Source organism: Aulostomus chinensis, chromosome 15 (assembly GCF_037954235.1).
Source record: "Aulostomus chinensis isolate RoL2024-O1b breed Wild chromosome 15, RoL_Achi_v1.0, whole genome shotgun sequence".
Taxonomy (NCBI): domain Eukaryota; kingdom Metazoa; phylum Chordata; class Actinopteri; order Syngnathiformes; family Aulostomidae; genus Aulostomus; species Aulostomus chinensis.
Genome location: NC_141334.1, coordinates 18,125,299 through 18,151,031, shown reverse-complemented (window position 1 = coordinate 18,151,031; position 25,733 = coordinate 18,125,299). Strand labels below are relative to the sequence as shown.

General features: G+C 44.1%; 1 protein-coding gene across 9 annotated transcripts in view; it reads left to right on the top strand.

Annotated features, from left to right (window-relative positions):
* Window positions 1–25,733, top strand: part of mtmr4 (myotubularin related protein 4) — a 42,699-nt gene that overhangs the window by 16,594 nt on the left and 372 nt on the right. For 8 of the 9 annotated variants that reach the window (XM_086226756.1, XM_086226754.1, XM_086226762.1 and 5 more), the window contains 17 exons: window positions 4,104–4,193; window positions 11,956–12,072; window positions 13,643–13,725; window positions 14,601–14,767; window positions 14,894–14,990; window positions 16,520–16,633; window positions 16,747–16,946; window positions 17,670–17,798; window positions 19,187–19,298; window positions 19,842–20,037; window positions 20,121–20,306; window positions 20,618–20,788; window positions 20,956–21,110; window positions 21,289–22,744; window positions 22,881–22,991; window positions 23,143–23,231; window positions 24,438–25,733. The exon at window positions 24,438–25,733 is cut by the window's right edge and continues 372 nt beyond it. In XM_086226756.1, the coding sequence (XP_086082882.1) occupies window positions 4,104–4,193; window positions 11,956–12,072; window positions 13,643–13,725; window positions 14,601–14,767; window positions 14,894–14,990; window positions 16,520–16,633; window positions 16,747–16,946; window positions 17,670–17,798; window positions 19,187–19,298; window positions 19,842–20,037; window positions 20,121–20,306; window positions 20,618–20,788; window positions 20,956–21,110; window positions 21,289–22,744; window positions 22,881–22,991; window positions 23,143–23,231; window positions 24,438–24,615 (3,651 nt within the window). In that variant the 3' untranslated portion in view covers window positions 24,616–25,733. Of the gene's footprint in view, window positions 1–4,103; window positions 4,194–11,955; window positions 12,073–13,116; window positions 13,147–13,642; window positions 13,726–14,600; window positions 14,768–14,893; window positions 14,991–16,519; window positions 16,634–16,746; window positions 16,947–17,669; window positions 17,799–19,186; window positions 19,299–19,841; window positions 20,038–20,120; window positions 20,307–20,617; window positions 20,789–20,955; window positions 21,111–21,288; window positions 22,745–22,880; window positions 22,992–23,142; window positions 23,232–24,437 lie in introns of all 9 variants that reach the window. The other variant, XM_086226763.1, reaches the window with a different exon arrangement.

Sequence of the window (25,733 nt, the reverse complement as noted above, 5' to 3'; positions counted from 1 at the left end):
TAATCTTTTGAGTAAGGACGGCAAATTGTTTCCCAAAGCTTTAGAGAGAAAGGGACAGTGCCTCTAAAAAGAGGTTGTTGTATCCATGGCAACCAGACACTCGTTCATGGATCCTGTATTAGTGTCTTGGTCAATTCCTCTACCTATGTTACCTTTACGTCGTCATTTTTCCTCTCACACACTCGGATGTTGCTGGGAGATGATTCTACATTCACATACACACGTGCATACACACACACACACACACAATCCCCTGAAGATTAACAGGGAATATCACATTGAAAATGAAGTCAGTGCATTTGTACCTGTACCTGCACACTGGGTGGCCCTGCAGTATCAGACTGCTGCTAGCGGTTAACATCACCTTTTTTCACAAAACGTGATCGAGACATTAAATAACATGCTCTCAGCTGTGACATAAATAATTTGAGAGATACATGGAGGCTTATGAGTGTCTATGCGCATGTCTGTCAGCCCCAGCATTTTGATAGCTGGTTGGTGGGGGGAGGGTGCGCAGGCTCGCAGCAGTGACGAAGCAAAAACTTGTGCACAGGACAAGCTGTGCTCCATCTTTGCGAGGCGGTTGGTAGTGAGAGCATTTTTCGTATCCTCTAATCTTGTATAAGCTGATTGTCTGGTTGTGGACACAATGCGATGGACGGCAAATCAGGAAACAGAAGTGCCTCGCTGCTTGTGCTGTGTGCAACGACAGTGATGAAAAGTCCCATCTTGATCACATGTCATCTGATACACTGATGCTTGTCTGCCATGACATTTTCTGTGTCTAAACTCCCATCAGTGCTTGTCAGGTGAAACAATAAGTAAATTATGTCTTCTTCTTTTTTTTTTATAATGTTTAGCAACACATCAGTCTGCGTGTACAGCTTGTGTCATTCATAAAGCAGTACAACATCTGCACAAGCTTTAGACAGCTGTTTTGTGTCTTTAAAGTACAGGGAGTTCCAGCAGGCCTCAGAGTACAGCGTCAGAGCTGCCAAGTATCTGCAAGGTAGTGCAGAACAAAGTCATATCAGAGCCAAGGGAGAAGATGGATTATTGATGTAGGATATGTGTGCGTGCGTGCGTGCGTGTGTGTGTGTGTGTGTGAGAACACGCACGCCTGCAGAGATTGAATGCATCTCTTCTTTATAAATTGGCATTGCGTTTCTTAGGAAGAGACTCCAAAACGATAGCTTCCACCAGAATTTATGAACCCTGTCTGACACGCCAAGGTAACCTTTATTCCCCTTAGAAAAAGCGAATGCATCAATGAGGGCTGGTGGTTCAGACTGCCTGGTAACGGTGTGTGACATTAACCTGTAGTGGCACGACCCTCACAGGATACTTCTGACTGATGACTACTGCCATTGTCCCGCCGTTCTCAGGTGAAAATAGTAAAATTGATGTTCCACAGCTGTCCTGTCACTCTAATGCCAAAGGCTACCTCAAGTCAAAGGTCAGGAGATTAGTGGCATAGCACAGTAAAAGGGATTTAGAGAAGTTCAAATGAGGTTTCCAATCTGAAATTGAGGCTGGAACTGAGTAGACCGGAGTTGCTTTTCACAATTTTAAATGCTGTAATTCTCAATGAATTACAGCAACCACCTGCAGGTTGAAGTTATGGAACGCTCAATTTCTTTGCAAGTGATACGCCGAAATTTACGTCCAGTAGTGTGCGCTGTGATTCTGAGGAGTGCGGGTATTTCAACAGGCTATATACTGTATAATTCTGAATGCAGATGTGTTGTTTGTTTTTTTTAAACAGCCTGAAAATGGACATTAAGTCATCTAGAAATTAAATCCAATGTTTATACAGCTGAGTGCCGTGGCTTTGTAACGTCTTGTTTGCTTTCGGTCATTTTTGCAAGAAAATACAAAATAGCTCTAGTTAGACTACTCAGTTAGCAGTGAAGCTAACCATCATTGAATAGTCTTTGAATGTCTCCAAGTAACAAGATTTTTTTCCTTTTTATTCCCGTTTTGCTGTGCAATGAAAGCAGCATAACACTAACAAAACGCAGAAAATCAGTATTGGTACGACTGAAACATTAGCAGGGAATTGGCCGTGTGTCTTTATCGGCTGATATTTGTCTTGTTGGCTATCAGCTCATCAGCAAATAAGATGGCAGTCACAGATGGGAGTGGACAATGTTAATGAGAAGTGTGTGTGTGTGTGCGCTTGTACTTGCTACAGATTGAGGACTAGAATATGTATTTAACCAACAGAGTGAGGACATTTTTGGAAAGTGAGGACATTTTAGCCGGCCCTCACATCTTCAAAGGGTCGTTTGAAGGTTAAGACTTGGCTTTAGGGTCGAGGTTAGAATCAGGTTCTGGTTAGGTTTAGGGTCAAAGTTAGGAACAGGCAGTCAGTTGAGATGGTTTGGATTAGGGTGAGGGGCTAGAGAATGTATTACATCAATGAAAGTCCTCACAAAGATTTAAGTATACGGGTGTGTGTGTGTGTGTGTGTGTGTGTGTGAGTACAGGTAAATACAGCCAAAAAAAACTACTGCCATTGATATCGACCCAAAACTTTACAGTCTGGACATCACTTTAGAAAATATAAAGAGTTAGCATAGCTCACTGATGGAGCATCTAAAGAGCCTAGTTGTACTTGTAGTGGTAGTAGCCTCGGGGGCACTTACCTCAGAGGTTGCCATCTGCACTGACATCCGTACTGAAGTTTTCAATACAAAATAAATTCTAGTGGATGATTCATCTATGAATAACTATGGTTTCTCTTTCATGTTCCGTGGTGTGGGTGTTTACGCAATAGAGTATTACCTTATTACCGAGCCCTAAAATGTGATTTATCAGCTTCTACCTGGGAACTTTTTCACTGTAAATTCAATCAGCAATGCTTTGGCTAATGTATTCCCATGATTGCTGATTGCTCTGCCTCTGAGATCAGAAGTTAACAGTGGAGGATGGATTATGACTGTAGGCCTCTTAGCTCTATCTGCTAGCTGTCAGCCCATTGGGTGGTGTGGATTAATCAGAAGCGTCAGACCTTTTTAGGTGATAGATTTAGTAATTGTACGCAAGGCAGAAATCAGCATGGTCAAGCCTCAGGTTTTGCACAGTGATGGCGTGTCATGGGACATCAACGCCATTCGGTGGATATGTGGGGCCTTTCCGCCTCCTCTCAGGACTCTCTATTCCCACTACTTTCTATTTCCATGACGCTTTGACACTTGGTTATACTCGATGTAAGCGGCAAATCCAGCACAGTTCACATGAAGATCACACCACCAATATGAGGAACCAAATACTAAAATTGTTTAGAGGCTGTAGTCTACTGGTAATGTAAAAGTTTGCAGGTGATTTTTGTCCTTCAAGTGCAACATTTGATTTATTTGGACTCTTTTCTGTGACCTGGTTTAAGTGTTTGCCTGGTCTGAAAGCCACTCCAACACGGTTGACTGCCCTCTTTGTTCCTCTCTTGTTCTCATCTCCGAAGTTCTTTGAGTTTTATTTTTGCTAAATGTCCATCACTACAGCTACATCAGGCTCCAGCGAATGTTGGAAATATAACATTAGTTTGCAAAGCAACACGCGCCTTTGGGTATGGAGTATAAAATGACCTTAGCGAGGTATTATTTTTCAGCACTGTAAGAAGTCTGTGTTAACGCATGACTGGCCAAGTGTGTGAAATCCTTATTCAAGTCTCTGTGTCTTTGTTTGCTGAAGAATGTCACACCCAGTCTCAAAGTTTGGATGGTTTTTTTGTATCATTTGTACATGCAGAACTTCAACGCACAGTGCCAATAAAAACAAAATCTTAATGTAAAATCTGCACAATGTGATTCAATCAGAAAAAGTGCTGTAAAGGATGAATTGGTAAACATAACAACATTGATTTGTCTTTAAAATTGCTTTTGTCATGTATCTAACAGAAGGTTGTGTCCCATATTTGAATTGAATTTTCGCTCACTCATAGTTGAGTTAATTGGCACCTTGTTGGGTTTGCTGGCGGGTGTGGATTGTGAAATATTCCTCTTGGTTTGTAGCTCCCTCTTTAGCTCGTAGCTAACCTCAAACAATATTCACTTTTTGTTTTGATGTTTATCTGATCTACCAATGTGTTTTATTTTTGACAGGGTGAAGAGGGGCCTCCCAGTCTGGAGTACATCAAGGCCAAGGACCTATTCCCCCAGAAGGAGCTGGTGAAGGAGGATGAAAGCCTTCAGGTGAGCTCATCAGTGTTCATCAGGCTGCCAGAGCTGCATCATGTCTGCTTTCACTCCCAGCTCATTTGGAAGTTTGGCATGTGACAGTGCGTCAGTGGTCTCTCCTCTGATTAAGTCTGAACTGTCACTGGATTTTCTGCACGAATCACTATTTGGTGCTAGACACTAAAGACGAGGTGACGTTGGCTGAGAAGAGTGACTTTTGTCATTGTTTGCCACATTTTAAGACAAAGCTGAGTCAGGAAATTGGTGGATAGTATTTGTGTAGGAATGCCCCTCATTCATAAGAGAAATAATCATATTTTTAAAAGACATATTGATTTACAGAAGAGAATCTCTAGTATATTGATGAGGTGCAAGGGAGTATTAGTACATTCTCTATCTAAAGCCCCTTTCACACTGCACCAAAAACACGCGTCAACACAGGTTTTTTTGGCACTCTGAAAGGGTCGACTCGGCATTTCAAACCCGTGTCAACCGACTTGCCAAGCGATCCCAGTGTTTAGCAGCGCGGCGCGGCTGCAGTGTGAAAAAGGCAACCCGCGTCGTCTCAGGTTTCACGCGACCTTCCTGTCGCATTTTGATTTTGTCACTGTGCCGCCTGTCAGGCTTCGCCTGTAGCTTCTTCGGCTCCCTTCCAGACTAGCCAAAAACTCCATCCTCCGAGGCTGCATTAGCGCTCGGACATTTTCCAATCTGCACCTAGTTTGTATGCTTTGCAAAAGAGACAACACTGCAATGCTAGCAACGACAATGCTAACATTCGACTTGACGACGTCCACGTTGTCGTTTGTTTACCTCTCAGTGTTCCGCTGCACGTTTATGTGAAATGATGACGTTGTCAGCGCGATGACGTACGAGAGAGAAAAACACAGGCACGCAGCCTCACGGCAGGAGTTCAGACGCGGGTCTTCTGGAAGGTTGAATGCGCCCTAATGAGCAAACGCGGGTCCAAAAACCCAGTCAGCAGCATGGGGTGTTCAGGCTCGTGTGCTGCCTCTCCCTCTTCCACCGCAATGAATCATTTGTAACGGCTAAGACATAAGCTGGCCAACTTGTCATAAAAATGATTTTAATTTCTATTGTTATTTTTTTTCTTAACCTGATGTAGACATGGGACAATGAGCTGAGAGCTTGAATACTTTGACAGCAGAATGTGTCTCAGGGGTATTACGGGAGTTCCCTGGTTAGCAGATTTATGGTCATTTGTTCTTTTCACCCTCCTAAACTGCTCTCACCCTCATAAGAACCCTTGACAATCAACATAGGGACAGGTCTGTACATTGTCCTGAGTTTTCTTTCAGACACAACAGGCGATGGTCAGTGTAAGACATGATCTTGGTTTGGTTTTGGCCTCAAATTTCCCCTGAGTGTGCAGAAGTAATGACGCAACACTAAAAGTAACCGTACCTGCTGCAGTCAGGGAGCCGGGTCATACTTTGTCCTCGTCTGATGACCTTCAGACAGAAATTCACAAATCTCATTGTCCTTCTCAGGTCACTCTTTCAGTCTAAGTTGTAGATCCCTGTTTGGGTTTAGTTTCAATCTTGGATACTGTCTCAACTTTTTGGTAATGGTAACCATTTGGGGTGCAACAAAAAAGTCAACTCACGAAACGTTACGAAATAAAGATTAAAGAAAATCAAAAATCAGAAATGCAAAAATCAACTATTCTTTATTTTCTTCCTTAATATGCAGACATAAAAGTTATTGCTGAGCCAGTACAAAATAAAAAAAATGCTTTGAAAAACAAAATATTTGGTTTTTTTCCCTTATTTAGACTACGACGCAAATACAAACATCAAATTTCAATTCAAAAAAGTGCCTTGTTGTAAACAATGAGGACAACTACATTCTTGAATGAAAAGGAAAACAAATATTGAGAAATCCTCAGGGTTGCAGTCTAATCTGGATCTACAATGTCTGACCTCAGTGAGCTGGAATATTTAGCCTTCAACAGGTGCATATTCTTCTACCGTGCTAGTTGTGCTCGCCGCAGTGTAGGGTGTTGCGTACCCACATAGTTTGCACACGTTTTTTTGTTTTATCCACAATCGTCTCACCGTTGACTTGTCTTTTACATGGGAAGCTAAAATAAGTCCACGCAACAGATTTGTTTGATGAAGGAGCGTCCGGTTCGACCTCGTCTTCCTCCATTTTGAAATAATTGCTTTGCTTCTTCTTCTTCTTGTAATATGTGCATACAGTAGGCGAGAGGGTCAAAAATCATCAGTGTTAGTGGTGTGCAGTGCCGCTTCGCATTGATTTTTTTTTTTTTTTTTTACATTGATATTTTTATTTCGCACGTCCATGAATTTTATTTCGTCATTTTTTAAATTTTCCCTAGTAACCGTGGTAATAGGGGTAGGATTTCCAATCTTCCAACCATCTATTGCCTCTAATGTTATCCTGTTAAGGGTCATGGGGATAGATCTTTGGGTTAGGAACAGATTTATGGAGAAGAAAAACAACTCACTACGACACAGTTTTAACTAACTGGTTAATTCTGTATAGCAGCTCTTGTTGCACTTAAACCACCAGCGAAATGTCAACAGTTGGCAGACCCTTGTAAAGGTTTGATGATAACGCTGGTACTCTGGGCTCGACCCCACTGTTAGTCAAGAAAGAACCATCAGTTATTGTAGAGGCTGCTCCAGGGACATGGGACTGTGGTGGTGCAGCTGACAAATAGACCGACTGTGACTTACGAGGTGGAGCTTAAGAGGGAGCGCTGAAGTGTTTGTCTGTTGAACATTAACAGCGTTTCTTTTGTTGTTGGTGTACTCTCCCTTTAACAAGGACAGCAGGCACATTTACAAACTGGCAAGTTGAGTATAGAGTTTGTCTGGTATGACAGGACGCTTGTTTCCTTTGAACGCAAAATTGCATCAGCTCATCACAAACACTATCATCCATTCAACCAAGGCTCTGCTGTTAATCAAAATTTAATCAGAATTGCAATAAGGCCTAGTTTGATTTACAAATTGCAACTAAGTGCAATATTTGCTGCTAATTAATGTCTGTTCCCATTTCAGTGAAGATTTCATTTGTGTGGCTTTTCCATCTAAAAGGAGACTAAGGATATAAAATTAATATTTCATCTTTTACTACAAATAATATTGCAATACCAGTCAACAAACACGATAAACACGATTAGATACTTTTTCCAAATGGTGTCGACCTACATTTAACCCATCCTGGCTTCATGTTGTTCGTTTTATGACTGGTTCGTGTCGTCTGCTTAAGAAACGACATATCTGCTGAAACTTTGGTTCCTTGAATGATCGCATTTTGTTTTTGGAGTTTAGAGCACAACTCTTTAACTCTGTCCCATGCTGTTTACATTGAATGCGCAAAAGTCCCTGCAGAGATTAAAGAAAACTGCCAGTAAAAACACTGTGTCACTGAAGTACAAAGTATTTGTAAGTGTCTTCCAGTGAAGATGCCAGTGGCGTGATGGGCAGCTCCTCCCTGATGGTGCGTTGTTGCTCTCTGGCTGTCTGCTGGTTAATGGAGCTGAGTATTATGTGTCTGGAGAGGCAGGACAGTTCCACCACGCCTGGGGTTGCTATCTCATATTTGGTTCTGTCTTTTTACACTTTTCAATCCCATCGTGTTTCTACTTGAGTTGATGGGAGTATCAACTTGTTCAAAAACGTGTTGGTTTTTTTTTTTTTTTGTTTCTTTTTTGGTTGTCTTTTTTTGTATGTCAGAGATCCTGGTAGATTTCTGTGGTTGGTGTTTGTGATGAATGAAGCAGATCTGTTAACAGGATCTAAACGTTTGAGCTATCTCTTCATTTTGGAGACAGCGTGCGCAGCTGTTTTAGCATAAAACTTTAATGTTCCCATTTTGGGGAACTCTTTCATTTGTTTCTGCTGTCTTACACTTAGCCCCCCCCCCCCCACACACACACACACACACATTCACACATAGTCACAAATTGTGTCTCTTATTGTGTCATTTTTTGTGTGTAGGTGCTCCCATGAGAGCTTCACTGATAGCTGGTATCTCGTACCAAAGCCGTCCTGCAGGCAAATCACAGGCTTCCCTAACCTACCAAGTTGGAGACCCTGCTGCCTGTCCTCCAGGGCCGGCACATCGTATCGTGCACCAAAAAACGCATGGCCGGCTGCTTGAACCGGAAGTCACGACTCACAAGTCTGAGAGTATTATTCATGGGTCTCTCGCTCACTCCCCCACCCTCGTCTCTCTCCCTCTCTCTCTCTTTCTTTCCCTCCCCCCTCTGTCTCTCTCTCACTCTCTCCCCTTTAATTTTTGCTGGTGAAGGCTTTGTGGAGGAAACGTGACACAGTATCTTCTGCTGCACTTGCTGGCTCTCCCTGACTCATGCACCTACTTTGGGAGCACAGCTTGCTTAATGCAGCTCTGAGTCTGTTCAGCATGTTCACTGTCTCAGCAGGCTGTATTAGGCGTCTTTCACAGGAGACCAGTGTGCGTGGACCTGCACAGACTCCTTTCTGCTGCTTTTTAAACATTGCAATACAATTTGGTTGTCTGAAGAAAAATGCTTGTATTTCTACCGCTGAGACCTTTCTGCTGCTTTTCATATTGCAAAGTCAGTGCTTTCTACTTTGTTTGTGTGCCTGCCAGTTTGAAGTTGGTTCCATTTCTTCATGCATACATTTTATAGTCTGATTTAAAATCTTCCCCTCTATTAAGGGCCTAGGGTACCAAGGGGCTGGGTGTCTATATTTGGCTCTGTTGGTACGGAGTACTGAGTACTACGTGCTCCATTTCCCTGGTTAAGCTGTAGTCATCATGCTTCCCATCCTGGCGCGCGCACACATTTCCAGTGGTAGATGAGCAATAGCAGGTGCAGTGATAAATGTCAGGGGGTTTCTTTTTCTTTTTTTTCATACAAGTCATCAGCATTCTGAAGCACTAACAGCTTTTCATCTCTCATCTCCCTACTGTAAAAACAAATGTTTTTTTTGTAAGTTTAGATTCATTACATGTATCATCTCCTTTTTTGTCGTTCAAAGATAATCTGTTGGAGTTGACCCGTTTTCCTGGGTCCGTGCACGTTGCACTAAGACTGTGCTTTTAACCGTGATGGTTAATGTTGTTTCAAGTGAGCCTGTATTTCCGACATCTTACCATAATCTCCCATCTGGCCTGCTGCATGTCCTCTTTAACATGCATCAGTGGGTGCTCTGCGTGACTCAGCAGTGCATGCTAATGCAGGATGAGGTAATTTTGTCGCCACACTGTTGTCCTCACCACCAGCAACTAAATAAGACCTGAGTCACGGGCTGTGTTGATGTGGAGGTGGCCAGGAATAATGTTCGTGCAGGCAGACACACAGGAGTGCTAAGAAAATGTGGAAGTGAGGAGTGAAGGGGTGGACCACAACCTTCACTTTAGCTGATGAGAGAGTGATATCTGAGCGATAATGTATCTCCCAGCAGGCTTTTCTGTTTCAGTCCAATAGAAATTGTTTAATCTCTGAACATAATGTAATAACATAAATCCTCCTGATCAGCAGCAGTCATAAAAGGCCTCATTTTTAAACCCCCTAAAAGCTGCTACACTTAATGGTAAAATAACATTCATCATTTCAAACTTGGTTGGAGGCATCCGTTTTTATTTGAAGTGAGCCATTTAGAAGTTTCCAACCATAAGGTCAGCTTTTAAAGCAGCTACAACCATGCCTCAGAATGAAATGAAAATTGTTTTATATTAACCTCTGTCGGGAACCAATTGCCTTAATGCATGGGTCTTGTTGCAGCCAAAGCACCGGCTTGGCTGTGCCTGGGATAAAACGTCAGAATGTTAATGGACAGTTTGGGATCCCTGGCTGCACCGTCAGCACGGGTGCACGCAGCAGTCCCGGCCCCGCCCTCCCGTCTGCCTGCCCATTCACGCTCACAAACGTGCCCTCTGTGCTCACAATGATCCCTCTGTTAAACTAATTGGACAGCTACACATGCAAACTGTTTTTCTCATATTTATTATGTTGGGGAAACAAGAGCTCAGCTTCTAATAAGCAGGACTTGCACATAAATGTTTATTTCACGGAATTAGAGATGTTGTGCTGTCGTTTGAAAACATCCATAGCAATATATGATATATATTCTTTTCCATTAGAATTAGTCTGATAAATAATGCTCATAGTTTAACCGCCAGCAAGAAGTTATGTTTTTTTGATACGGTAAAAAAACAGTGCTTGGCAAGTGTTATGGTTGCAATTAATACAATAAATAAAGAAAATGGAAGGTATTCATATCTATAGGCTCCAGCCCCCCCCCCCCCCCACATGACCTTTGACAGGATGGATGGATTCATATCTAAATTGTTTACTTTTTTCAGCGTCAAGCAGTTGTCTCTTAAGCGCCATGATTGTTTTCCACTTGACTTTGAGGCGTATGAACAGCGTCTCTGCATAATTTTCCGTTGAAATAACCCAAGGACATCTCAAGACCAAGTTTTCTAGACGAATCTTTACCTCAGTCAACTGCATCTAAGACGAGCAGGTCATTTTTTAATCCAGCGAAGTTTGAGCATGTCAAAGAAAATGGTTCAAAGATCATGTAAAGGAAATGTAGAGTGTGTCCAAGCATCTCAGAGCCTGTTAGTTCCTTCAGTGGTCTCAGCTACGCTCGCTGCTTTGCTCTGGGTGTTGTTACCAGTCCGACCGTCAGCCTGTTGAATCCACCTCTTCATCTCAAGTATTCTATCTTTCATCTGTAGACTCGTTCATGGTACATTTACTGATCCCCTGGCATTTTGTGTCGCGCCACCAGCAGGTCAAAGTGTCGTTTGCAGTGGCACGTATATTTTTGCAAAGTTCTCAGACAATGAATTCTAATGACTTTTAGTGATCGCGTGACCTTTCCTCTTAAGTGAAATGTCTCTTAAACAGTTTTTGGATGAAATTAGATTTGGTGCAAACATCTATTTCTCCTCTGAGATTAATGTTATTAACTTGACATTTTAATTTGCGCGATACTTTGGTTTACGGCTTCATATTTGCAAATCCTCCATTACTTTCAGTTACTTATTGCTAATTAGGAACCATTAGCATTCTGACAAGCACAAAAGTGCACATATTCTTTTTTTTTTGGTGTGTGTTTTGTGTCTTTTTTACATTTTGTTGTTTGTTTTTTTTTAAACTAATGCACAGATAAAAGCAGTACAAAAAAAGCATAGAATTGAATGTTCTCTAAAATAGTGAATAGAATGAAGTTACTCCGATGTGCAGTGCATCTTCGAGACAACATGCTAGCAGGTGAATGAAACCATTTATAAGATTATTTTTGGCACAAAACTGAAAAAAAAAAAAAAGTACCATCATACTCTGAGGTATATTGACAGTATCTGCTGGGTTCTCTAATCGTTGTTTTTGCCACATAATTTTTTGCCTGCGATGCATCAAAACTAAAGCCTATTTTTAAAATGTAAGTAGTAGAAAGTACAGATATGTGGGTTGTCAGGAAAATAAACAGCTGAGTGAATTAGAGATCCCTGAAAATTTTACATAAGTGCATCGTTCCCATCTCTGGTCAACGTCATTATGTCTAACAATGTTCTCTTTTCTTCTAGTCCTATTAACCAGCATTTGTACCAGGATCTGCAATAATTAGAACCAGACTGGGCAATAACAGAGGCTCAGCTTTAAATGAGTCTATGTCCAGCAAACCCTAATAAAGCCAAAGTGTTGACGTGTTTTTTTTGTTTGTTTGTTTGTTTTATTTTCCTGCTGTTTATACTTGAACACTCTGGTTGTTTGTCCCTATAGGTGCCATTCCCAGTGCTCCAGGGGGAAGGGGTGGAATATCTTGGCCGTGCAGATGAGGCCATCATTGCCATTTCTAACTACAGGCTCCACATCAAGTTCAAGGACTCTGTCATCAATGTGAGTACATTCACAGCTTCACTTCAGATTAAATGGCCCGATTCTCCATGTGATCACCGCTACCACTGAGCCACGCCACTGCAATAGCCAATAGCAGGAGAGAAGAGGTTATGATATTAGTTTGGGCAAACCTTCTGCCTTCTCCATATGAACTTTATTAACCAATAACTACTAAAAAAGACAAATAAACCTGCAGGTATTTTACATATGCAGCTATGAAGTGGTCACATAACATCATAGTTGGCTTGAAGTTATTTGTACCAGGAGTTGCGGCCTCTCTGATCCTCAGGCAGGAGAGGTTTAATGTGACTACTAGGCTCCAAGCCCCCCCCCCCCCCCCCCCCCCCCCGGCACCGATGTCCACCAGCCCGCCCCTGCTGACGTCAGGCCTCGCTCAGACACAAGCAGGCCAATTGTCTGTGTCCACTGGCAGTGGAATTCCTCCTCCTTCCTAATTCCCTGGCGTCTTTTCCTGAAGGACTCGACTTCTGGAAAAGATGACGGGGACTTAGGAAGTCAGCAGCTCACAGTGCCCACCAGGCTGACTTGCTTTGACTGTGGCAATGTAGATGAACTCAGTATGCCAACAAGACACATACCCCCCCCCCACCCCCCGTCACTCCTTCACAACTCATCCTCATACTTCTAAGCTGTTTTCTTGCCCTTTGGTCCTGTCCATGTTTGTCTTTCCCTCCACCGTTTCAGTTTGGCTCACTCATGTGGTCACGCTGCAAGTGGCACACTGTGTGAGCTGTTATCTTTCATCTTTCAACCTCTGTGATGTTTTCTTTCCTTTTAACCCTTCATTTTCTTGCATCTCCTGAGCTTTTTGGTTTAATTGTTTTTTTCCATTTCCTCCTGTCTGGTGTCCTCCCTCCCTCCCTCCCCTCTCTCTGTCTCTGTCTCTGTCTCTCTCTCTGTCTGTCTCTCTCTGTCTGTGTCTCTGTCTCTCTCTATCTCTCTCTCTCTCTCACTTGCTCTCTATATCTCTCTATCTCTCTCTCCCTCCCTGTTTTTGTGCTCTTTGGTGTCACTGTGTTGTAGACCTACCCAGGTGTGGACAATGAAATATCTGTGAGTACCTTATGATAAACCCCACCCTTTGCCACAGTCTAGACAGCTTTATTTAGCTTCTCTAACAACAACGCACCGAGGACAGCTAGTGTACTTGAATTAAGTGATAACAGTGGGTTACATTCACATGTCACGGGAAAATGCAGTTGTTGCAGTATGGTGGCTGATCCTGCATTAAGACTTGAAATTGTTATTTTCTTTCATATTCCTGGCAGCACCTTCAGCAACACCACACCTTAGTGTATGATTCAATATTTTAGAAAGCAAACTTGTCGGTCCTCTGGACAAACCCAGAAATATTGGTCTGTATCATAACTAAACTCTGGGGAAAGTAAAACTACTTTAAGAGCCATCTTGTCCTCTGCGGTGAGCTAGAAGCTGTCCAGCCTGGATCAGTCTGTGCTAGACCAGAGGGTGGTAACCTCTCTGCAGATGTGCCGCCTGCTGACAGCGAGCCCTGAGGCTCATTGCTAGTACTCTCTGTCTCCCCCTACAGGTGCCTCTCAGGCTGATAGAGAGCGTGGATAGCAGGGATATGTTTCAGCTGCACATCAACTGCAAAGACTCCAAAGTTGTCAGGTAACTAGGGGATGTCTGTCACACACTGAAGACATGGAACTGACTGCAGAATGTCAGTAACCAGAGGAAATACAACACACAGTTCTCTGCTACTCATCTGAATCCATAATACGTAGTTAGGTTGCACCTGGCTGGGAGGAGGTAGTAGCAATCACTCGCGGTTAACCACCAGTCACTATTTCCAGGTGTGAAGATAACCCTTACAACGCTGACATTTGGGGGGGGGGGGGGGACATTATTATTACTCCTGGCACATTCAGCTTCAGTTCCAGAAAACAGTTCAACAGTTATCTTTGCAAAGTTATAGAGTGTAACTGCAGGATTTTATTCTCAAGTTTTCTAAGGAGTGTATTTATTAGTAACAATATCAAGCTTGAAAAGCTAAATATCTCAAAGTTGTTTATACTTGAGATGCATATTTAATTTTCCTATCTTCTACGTCTGATCCTGCTCTGTTGACATGAATGTTCTGGACATCATAACGTGTCTCAGGAACAGGGCCTGTGATACCACCAGTGTCATGTGAACACGGAATGAAATAAGGTTGGAGATGTTTTTCAGTATACCTCCCAGCATCAGTTAAACTCCAGCTGTCTTAATAGATGATTTAGTTTCATCTTCCAATGTTACATTTTAATTTGCTGAGATCAGAGACGGCTGACTGGAATGCTCCTCTGTTCATTCCAGCAGATGTGCCAGTGGCATCCTGGTTCCTCTTCATTAAGCTGCCACATTATTGCTCCTCTTTTGGGGCTAGAAAATCACTAAACATCTGACAGAGCTTGATTCTTTGTTTATATACAGGAGGTAGACACAAAGTATTTTGATTGAAGATCCTGAAAATCTTTTTCGTCTTTACATTTGGTTGTCCACAGATGCCACTTTGCAACATTCAAGCAGTGCCAGGAGTGGGTCAAGCGTCTGACCCGGGCCATCACTCACCCGTCCCGGTTGGAAGACCTGTTTGCCCTGGCCTATCATGCGTGGTGTCTGGGAGGCAGCGCTGATGATGAGGATCAGCACGTTCATCTTTGCCGCCCAGGTACACACACACACACACACACACACACACTCACTCTAGTCTGATTTCTGAATTAAACCAAACTTGATGTCAAAATTTGAGGAACAGACTTTCTTTACAGCTGTTCACTGCCTTGTCTCCCTGCAGGTGATCATGTACGTCAGCGAATGGAGATGGAAGTCAAGCGTATGGGCTTCGACACACAGAACGTCTGGAGAGTGTCTGACATAAATTGCAACTTCAAGTATGTTGTAGATGTTTTACCACACATACTACCTCAGCACAAATGTACTGAACTTATGTGTCAGGCGGGTTGTTTAGAAAGTGAGTGACAGCCTTTCAAAGAGATGTCTTAGACGTGACGGGGAGGAAGTGTGGAAATGTGGCAGGAGGAGGAACACTGTCATCGTAGTGCCACCAAACTGAAGAGTGTGTGCATCTCAATCTCAGTAGAGGCTCTGTCAAAAAAATTGTGTTTTTATATATATATATTTTTATATTTATATATATATATATATATATATGTGTGTGTGTGTGTGTGTGTATATGTATATATATATTTATATATGTATATATATGTGTGTATGTATGTATGTATGTATGTGTATATGTATGTATATGTGTATATGTATGTGTGTATATATATGTGTATATATATGTGTATATGTATGTGTGTATATATATATGTGTATATATATGTGTATATGTATGTATATATATATGTGTATATATGTGTGTAGGTTGAATTTAAAGCTGACAGAGATTACTTTTTATACTTCAGTATTCAACTTTTTAGTTTTTTTTTTTTATAACTATTGATTCATGAAAAGTCCTCAGCAATATCCCAAAAAATATTTCAGTGATATGATTGTTCACCAGCAGGAAAATTAGTGTCGACAGTGAAAGATTGGTCACTTCCATTGTCAGCCCAAAGTTCCCTGAAGCTGTGCTTGTACCTGTTCCTGTGTACTCTTGTCTCACAAAAATTATTTTTTTTTATTGGGGGGCTTGAGGATTTTTGCATTTTGCATTGCTACAACTCTGTCCCTGTTGTACAAAAAGTAGCATATGTATTGATCATGGAAGGGAAGTGTTAAACGATTAAAAGATAGTAAGGGTGTAAACCTCATGTGTCCTCTGAGCCCGTCGGTCTCACCACGTCCAATTTTTAACACACACACACACACACACACGCATACATTAGCATTCACTCAAGCAGAAGTAATGTTATGTGTCTGTACCCGTGTATCAGATCCATGTGTCTGTTTTGCTGCCTGGGCACATGTAAGTGCAACAAAAATGGTGAGTGTGCTTGATGGGCCCAGGAGAGAGAGAGAGAGAGAGAAGGGGGGGGATCCTGCTGAGGGAGAAAGACACACAGGACAACAGGCTAATTAAACAAGCTACAACCTGCCGAGGCCCATGACTCAGCACACACACACACACAAACGCAAAACACACACACACACACACACACACACACTGGCTCTCCCTTCCTCCTCAGACAGTCAATCGGTGACAACTGAAGAAAAGTATCTCTCTGACATTTTTTTTTTTTTCAAAGCTGATCCTTTATACCAGAACATTTTGTGTGGGTGTGTGTTTGTTGCAGCTCCAAACTCTTATTTTGTGCTGTTTTTTTTCTTCTTTTTTTTTCTTTCCCTCGTGGTCTGACTGTCATTGCTGGCACAGTTCACTAAAATTGTCCCCCAGTCTTCAGGCTGTATACCGCAGCATTATAAGCAGCACATCTCTTGTCCTCTCTGTCCTCAGGCTCTGCTCCAGCTACCCGCAGAAGCTTCTGGTTCCAATATGGATCACTGACAAGGAGCTGGAAAGTGTTGCTTCCTTCAGATCCTGGAAGAGGATCCCTGTGGTGGTCTACAGGTGGGGACAAATCACACTTCACGATTGCTAGTATTTGCATTGATCATATGAATTCTCAGTACCTGGACGTCACCTATATTTGTGTTCACTGACCCTGTAACATTGAACCCCAGACACCAGAAGAATGGGGTGGTGATCGCACGCTGCAGCCAGCCTGAGATCAGCTGGTGGGGCTGGAGGAACACGGACGACGAGTACCTGGTGTCGTCCATTGCGAAAGCCTGTCAGATGGACTCAGGTGCCAAGGGTTCCTGTGGAGCACCAGCCTGCCGACAACGTGGGGAGGCTCCCGACTCCTCTGACAGTGATTTTGGTAAAACTTTTTTTTTTTTTTAAATCCATAAACTCATGCCGTCGCTGTCAAAAATGCAACCAAATTGGACAGTTAATCTTGAAAATCTACTCACGACCCAAAAGAAAGAAAATCATTTCCATTGTTTACCTGTCTAATTGATTTTACACTCTCCCAAAGTGTGCCAAGTAATATTCTATTTTCAAACATGTCAGAGTACACACGGATGGCTCAGCAAATACGTTAAGACGATTGAGAAGACAATTGTCTGTAAATCCCATTCTGCCTATTTCCTGAATTTGCTTCCTTCAGTTTAGAAGAAATAAATGTGACTGCATCATATATCATATTCAGATCTAGTGGGTTCTAGAACCCCTAACTCAAACACTCGGCATCTTTCATTTTGGGTTTTTTCTGTGGTGGAGCCGGTATGTGTTGTTCCATTTCTCTCTGAAGGCACTGCAGAGGGCAGAGAGTAGCTGTTTGGTCTGTAGGACTTCGTAGTTCTCTATGGAGCAAACCGGGCTTTTGATGTGTGATCGTTACCAATACCAACGCTGAGGTTGTGTCATCGTGGGGCTTTATTGATTTTCAAGAGGAATCAAGTCTTTATCTGTTTCTCGTGTCTACTGACAAGTCTGATGTTCCTCTTCCCACCTTCCTCTCTGAGCAGTTCGATTCACAAAACACTGTCCACTCCTATCATAACGAATCATGTCCCTGTCCCGCCGCCTGTGTCACCAGACTCCTCTCTGACGGGCGGTTCCGGCTGCGATGACAACAGTGTGCCACAGAAGCTGCTGATTCTGGACGCTCGCTCATACACAGCTGCAGTGGCCAACCGAGCCAAAGGTGGAGGATGCGAATGTGAAGGTCAGTGATGCAACACATTTGAAACAAACAATACAGGATATTTTCCATTTTATGTCTTTTTTTTTTTTTTTGTCAACCACTGACATTATCTGGATTGTGTTTTTGCTGCTTGAGCTTCTGCCTCTTAAAAAAAAAAAACAAAAAAAAAACCCTAAGAAACCCAGTGAGTTGTATAAGTTCCCATGTTTAGTTAAAAGGAGGATAACGAAGGGGCCAACAAACACTGACATCAAATAGCATTCGTGACTCGGGGCTCTCCTGGATGTGAGAACACATTTGGCTTGTATATGAAGGAGTGTGTGTTTCCGGCTTGTTCGTCTGACCTCAAATGAGAAAAACTTTAATTAAGGCATGTTTAAGGCCACACTAACATACCAGTTAGTTTTCGTCAAAGTGACAAATTAACATGACATACTTTCACCGAATTCTTCCCTCTTGATTGAGATGAATAGTTTTTAACCGTACATGATTTATAACCGCACTGATTTATTTGAAGTCATTTTTGGAGGCCGCGATTCATGGAGCTGTTGTACCGAGAGGCATTGCGAATATTTTTCCGTCCATTTTAATCACATGAAATGGTTTTTTTTTGTCGTCGTTGTTTTTGACACGCCGGGGGTGAGAGATAAAAGGTAGTGATGAGGGGAACTGCTGCGCATGCAAGTTGGTTTCTATCCTCTGAAATCATTTTTATTTTGCCCAATCACGTGGCTTCCTTGTGACCCAGTTGTAAACGTTCCAAAACCCTTCGCGATCCTGATGTAGAGAATCGACCGCTGCCTGTTTAGTCAATGAATCATTAATAGAGCACCAATAAAACATATCGCAACATAAAATTCTTTACAAATGCTAAATATTTAATGATATAATGAAGTCCAAAATTGAAAAGCAAAAGCATGAATTCATTGAGACAAGAGAACAAGAGCTGTTAAGACAGCAAAAGATAATAAAACTCAAAAAGATCATAAAAAGAACATCATGGAATACAAACAAGATACATGGATCAGATCTTAATTGAATAAATCCAAATGATTGAAATTAAAATGTTGATTTAAGAAAAAAGTGAATTAAATATAATTATGATAAGTAATAAAACCATGAAATATAACTTCTGTCTGTGCTGCAATGTGGATGTGTAGGTAGAGGTCACCTTATTTCGAGGTCAGAGTTCAACATAGATGAAGCCAGCCAAGCATCCTTAAAACGTCAAGGTGTGTTGAAGTCAGAACTGCTCTTCCTAGCAAGACTGGAAACACCTGATCTGACCAGTTCCTTCCTCATCGCACAGTTGGTGGTGGACTTGCTGTGATAACCTTCACCCAAAGGCGAGATTCTGCTGTATCTCTTCCGTCTTGTGACCTTCATCAGAGTTGTTTGTTTGTGTTTAGAGTACTACCCCAACTGTGAGGTGATGTTTATGGGAATGGCCAACATCCACGCCATCCGCAACAGCTTCCAGGCACTGAGGACCGTCTGCAGTCAGATCCCAGATCCAGGAAAGTAAGTTGATCTGTTTGACCTTTCTCTCTGAGCATCTCTGCCCTCATTTTGTGCCTCCCCCCCCCCCCCCCTGCTTTAATGTCCCACAGTAAGGCAACACCACACAGTGTTTGGGAGCGCTGCCACAGTATCCTGCCGAGCCGGCCAGCTGTCTGTCTGGTCGCACAGACACTGGATACGTGTGTTATGTGTTTCCGTTTGCCTCAGTGTTTACTTATGTGTTTTAAGTATTTGTTGTGTGTGTGTGTGTTGTGTGTGTTTACATCTGTGCCTACTACATGGGTTAACCCAGCAGCTGTTATGTCACATCATGCTACTTTAAGGCTTGTTGTTCAGCTGCAGGTGTTTAGTGGCGGCAAGGCCTCCAGAGATGTAGGTCAGAGACCCGTCTCTTAGTGCCGTCACTCTAGAAACAGTTAACCCTGATTGGCTGTACAGTATCACAGCCTTACATCTCTGCCTCAACAATACTGTCATGGACTACATTGATGTATGGAGTAAATCTATTAAAGTAACCTGATCTGCCACCTGTGTTTATTCTAGCTGGCTTTCAGCTCTGGAGAGCACCCGATGGCTGCAGCACCTGTCCGTCATGCTGAAGGCCGCCACTTTAGTGTGTTCAGAAGTGGAAAGAGAAGGCCGTCCCGTGCTGGTGCATTGTTCAGACGGATGGGACCGCACCCCTCAGATTGTAGCCCTCGCCAAGATCCTGCTGGATCCCTACTACAGAACATTAGAGGTAGAAGTCTGCACCTGAGTCTGATATCTTTTTTTTTCTGAATTAGCTCAAGAAAAAGATGCTGACTACCATGACATCTGCAGGGTTTCCAGGTGCTTGTAGAGACTGAGTGGTTGGACTATGGTCATAAGTTCGGGGACCGCTGTGGCCACCAGGAGAATGCTGATGATGTCAGCGAGCAGTGTCCCGTCTTCCTGCAGTGGCTGGACTGTGTCCACCAGCTGCTCAAACAGTTCCCCTGTCTGTTTGAGTTCAACGAGTCCTTCCTGGTGGGTGCCGGTCCCTTACATACACAATTCTGTACATATCAGTGTCGCTCATGATTGTAACTGTGTGGCTTTGGAATTAACTATTGATATTAAGAAAGCACAAGTGGTAACTGTCATGCATACTAGCATTCTCATCACACCACCAAGCAGGTAATCAGTGCTGGTTCTTTGGTTACAGTATGTATTTTCATAGGATAAAGTTCTGCCTGTCAGGTATTTTACTTTTGCCCTCAAAGTCTTGCCCTGAAAATTGTTCCTGTCAGATGGAATCATCACTATTATAAATGGATTATTTTACTTCTGTCGCCCAGGTCAAGTTGGTGCAGCATACGTACTCATGTCTTTATGGCACATTCCTATGTAACAACGCTCGTGAGAGGGAGGTGAGGAACATCTACAAACGCACATGTTCCGTCTGGTCACTGCTTCGCACTGGAAACAAGAACTTCCAGAACTTCCTCTACATCCCCAGTCATGATATGGTACGTACTGCTTCTTCCAGCTTATCGGTTCTCATCCTGCAATCTCTCCATCACCCTTTCTGATCGTTTTTCGAATGAAAATGGACATTTTGAAACATCCACTGATGGAGCAACAGTTGCGGTCAATATATTGATGTTCTGAAATGAACTTGCTGTTTATCTGCCAGGTGCTGCAGCCTGTCTGCCACACACGGGCATTGCAGCTGTGGACAGCCGTCTACCTGCCCACCTCCTCCCCCTGCACGGCTGTGGACGACTCTATGGAACACTACCTGCCGCCAAGTATCACAGGAGACGAACTCACCTCCCGTTCCCTTGACAGGTATGACTGCTGCTAATCTGATCGAATATTTACAGACCTGTACTTCATGTTCTTGGCATCTACAGACAGTTAAAATTTCCCTCCATGGTGTCACACTGCCCTCTAGAGCGTCAAATAGAGAACTACATTGCAATTATTGTGGGAATGAATCAACAAATCTAGTATTTCTGATTTCCAGACTTCCCAAGACCCGCTCCATGGACAACCTGCTGTCAGCTTTTGAGAACGGGGTGACCCTAACACGAACATCCAGTGACCCCAATCTCAATAAGCACTGCCAGGAGGGTCGCCCTGCCCTGGAGACCTCCCCCACCACGGAAGATGCTTCTACAGATAGCTCTGATGAGGTCATACCTGTTAATGGACTAGACTGTGATGATGGGGAACCCCTACAACAGAGTCCTGTCAAGACTCCAGATGGTGGCTCGGAGGCAGAGAGCAGTGAAGACACACTAGAAGAGCCCTGTTTCACCACCCAGCCCTTGCCCTCCCCACCCCTTCCCCCCATCCCTCTCATTAAAGATGTCCCATTTGCTCACACTACCTTCCCTGTTCCAGTCCTCCAGCAAACGTTACCACAGATCAACAACCCTCCACTTCCCCCACCTCCACTGGAGGCTGAGAGCCCCTGCAGGACTCCTGAGAGCACTATGTCACCTACTCCTAATTCTGAGCCGTGCTTACCTCTGCCCTGCAACAGCCCGCAGCCTGCCGCCACCACACCCACCTCCCTGCTTAATGGCCACATTGACGAGCAGACAAGCGGCCTCCAAGAGTCTGCAGACCTCCTGACTCTCAAGCAGCTCACCTCACTTCTTCCCATGGAGGATTCCACCGAGACTCTTAAAGATGAGGGGGAGCTTCCTCCCGTCCTTCCTCCTGCAGAGAGCAAGGATCATTCTGAGACTCATCTCAGTGATGATGAGCAGCTGGAGTCACTGCCACTCAAAGAAGACTCGAGGACAGATGCGGTTAAAGGAAGGCAGAATGTGTTAGCAGCTGAAGCAGCTCCTGTAGACTACATCCAGGGAGCAGCTCACCGTCTCATCTCCCAAAGCCAGCTCTCAGATCTGGCCCTACTGGGCTCCCACTGGGACAGTGTCCTGGCCCAATCAGCCTGCGGTAGCGCCGGTCACTCTGGAGTCAGCCGGGCATTGCAGCCCAACACTTACCAGAGCCGCCGGCTTGCCTGTAAGCTCCTCCGCTCCCAGGGCTTCGCCCTCGCCAACGGCTCCCAGTGCTGCCGCAGGGAGGCTCTTTGTTGTCCCAGCAGCCCCCTGCAGCCAGCATGGCTGTCTGCTGCCCGGAGCGCCGGCTCCACTGGCCTGAGTGGGCCTACTGTTACTGCCCTCAACAGTTACACCCTGGCAGGCCATCAGCTTCTACCTGTGTCATACCCCTCCCCCTCAGCCTCTAGCTCTCCTCCCCCAGCCCAAGCCCCAGCATACCTCGATGATGACGGGCTGCCAGTGCCCATGGACGCTGTGCAGCAAAGACTGCGGCAAATCGAGGCTGGATACAAACAGGAGGTAGAGGTGCTGCGGCAGCAGGTGCGCCAGCTGCAGATGAGGCTGGAGAGTAAACAGTACGGCACCCCTCCCTCCGAGCCTGACATCGACTATGAGGATGACATTGTGAGGAGCTTTTTCTGTTGTTCCACTGGAGACAGACAGAAGTGCTAGAAGCTTCTGGCTGTCTCCAGTGTTTGTACTTACTTACTTTTAATTCCCTTCAGGAAGTGTCTTATTCTTGTCCTCTTTCTGTTGTCAGACGTGTCTGCGGGAGTCCGACAACAGTAATGAGGAAGACTCTCTGTCCACACACAGTGAAGACCGTCTGTCTGAGGGCAGCTGGGATCGAGTGGAGCGCAAGGACACAGAGGTCAGCATCCTTTCGAGCGTCATCGTCTGCACTCTCTCACCTTTCTTCCTCCCCCTTACTTGTATGGCTAAGAGCAACTCTCATTACCAAACACTGTTTTGACAGAAGTGTGTGTGTGTGTGTGTGTGTGTGTGTGCGCGCGTGCACGCAGGTCACGAGGTGGGTGCCTGACCACATGGCCTCCCACTGTTTCAACTGTGACTGCGAGTTCTGGATAGCCAAGAGACGTCATCACTGCAGGTGGGGCTTCACTCTGGTTTTTCAGCACTGTCTTTTTAAATATTTTCAAATGGGTTTAAACTCTGAAGCCACTGGAAGTTTCCTCTTCACACAGACCCGTCACTGCCACTGTAGTGGCGTCTCAGTGTTGTTTCTGAATCAAGAACTAGTCATAAGGAGGGTTCGGTCACACCTACGTGGTAGTTTCTGGAGGGAAAAAAAGATATCAAAAATCACTGCAAGCCTGGCAACATTTTGTCTTCCTTAAGTTATGTTGGAGACAAATGTGTCACTCTCACAGGGTGAACGTTGCAGTCAAAGAGCCACTAGATGGCAGGAAGCGCTCACGAGTGCACTTCAGTCAACGGTTTCCTCTTCTGTGGGATTTTGTTCTCAACTCTCTTCTTCTCTGCAACAAGAATCAAAGCACTGCTTCAGAGGTTTGTGGAGAGGTTTCCTCTGGACTAACAGTTACTCAAGTTTCTCAACTTTCTTTTAAATAATTATCTTATTGGCAACACATGCCAAGTGTTATGAGCTCAATCCTCGCTGCACATGCAGCTACTGGCAGTAGCTGGTTCACAGTTGAGTTCAGAGAGCTGGAATAAACAGCCTGGCTCTCCAGCGGTAACGAGATCTGCCAGCCAACACCCCTGAAGCTCAGTCATTTTGGACATTAGATCCTTTGTTTGATAGTGCAAGAAAGAAAGTGTCGCTTTCTATTTCTTGTAACAGTGCAGTGTTTAAAATGACAAGGCTCGCTGCTCCTCTCTCTTCTCAGGCTTTGTGCTATCAGCTAAGCTAACAAGCCGCTGGTTCATCGTATCCAGCAAATTTGAGCGTGACGTCTGTCTGCTCGTAACTCTGCAAAAAAGAAGTTACATCTACAGCACCAAAACTTGGACTGTTCCTTTTAAACCTTTCGCCCCAAATATCACCATCACTGTCTTCAGTCGTAACTAAACTGAATGATGTGGAGCTCGTTTGTTCCGGAGAGCTTGGTGTTTCTTTCACTATTCTCACAGCACAGATCTGCCTGGTAAGCAGCCTCAAAACAAAGTCTTCCAAAGATTCAGAATTCATTTCTTTCAGCCAATAAACCAGATGACCAGGTGTCACAGTGCCGTCCAGCAGCCTGTTGATGCACAAAAAAGCAGGATTTTGGAAGCAGGTGTTGGATTCTGTCATTAAAACTGTTCTAACTCTTGGTTTGCTCTCCACCTCTAGGAACTGTGGCAATGTGTTCTGTAAAGACTGTTGTCATCTGAAGCTGCCCATCCCCGACCAGCAGCTCTACGACCCCGTGTTGGTCTGCAACACCTGCCACGACCTGCTCTTGGAGTCCCGCACTCGCGAGATCCGCAGCCAGCAGCTCAAGAAGGCCATCGCCACAGCCTCCAGTTGAGAGATGCGTCCGCTATCCGACTCTGTCCTTTGGACTGATGAGCTGAGCTCCCCGTTGTCACCCCAACCTGCTGTGGTTCAAGCTGCCAGAGGGTGGGTGGAAGATGAGGAGGAATTGTTACTCGTTCGGAGATGCCCTGCGAGGCCGTCAGAGTGGCAGAGGAGAGAAAGGGGAACGTCTGTGGATGAAGGTGTGGCGGCAGTGGAGGTTTCCCCTTCTGTTCAGACATTTTCAGGCTGGAGCACTGCAGCGTCACATGGCTGAGTCCTCTAGCCGTGCCCCCTCTGAGACGCGTCTCAAACCTGTCCGCCACCTGTAGTTCCAACACCTGCACCCTCTGTATAGACACTGTCTCACACGTCAGAGGACAATCGGACTCCAAAGCCTTTACCTGTACTACTGGAGGCTTTCAACTTCAAAAGAAAAGAATTGCTGCTACAGTATTTAAAATTCTAATTTTGTATTCTTATTTTGTGCACTTCTAGCTGTTGTGTATTTGAGGGAATTTGAGACCAAACCTGAGCAAAAAGGGAGGAATCTGCTGTTAACTTTGCCATCGCATCTTTTTCTTGGAGCCTGAATGTAAAACGTAATGGGAAACTGGATCGAGTCGATGTTCATTCAATGGGTCTTACATTTGTTCATTGCTGCGATGTGTTCTCAGAGTTGTGTATGTGCACAGTCCATGTGATCCTGTCTCTGTCGGCGCTTCTCAGCCACATTTCAACATTTTCAGACATCTGTTTGAACAGACTGGTGCAATGCTGCTTTTTAAAATTTGTTTGTTTGTTCTGTGTGTGGGACGTGTGCTTGGTATGTGAGGAGGAAGGTTTCTGTCATGTCTTCTGATTGGAGGAAAGTCCTCTTGAGTGCACGTTTTGGGTTTCCTGTAATGTGACGGAGGGAATTTTCCAGCAGGGTTTTCCACTGAAACGCTTAGTGAATGAAAAGCTGGTTGGAGCTGCTCGAGGAAAAGACTGAACAAAAAAGCTTGAGTTTATTTTTCATTTTAGGGGGAACGTCCCTTAAAAAAACTGTGTTCGTGTCTACTGGTTGTTCTGACAATAGTGCCATATTTTGTTCTTTTGTCTATTGCAAACATTTATTTTTTTCTTTCT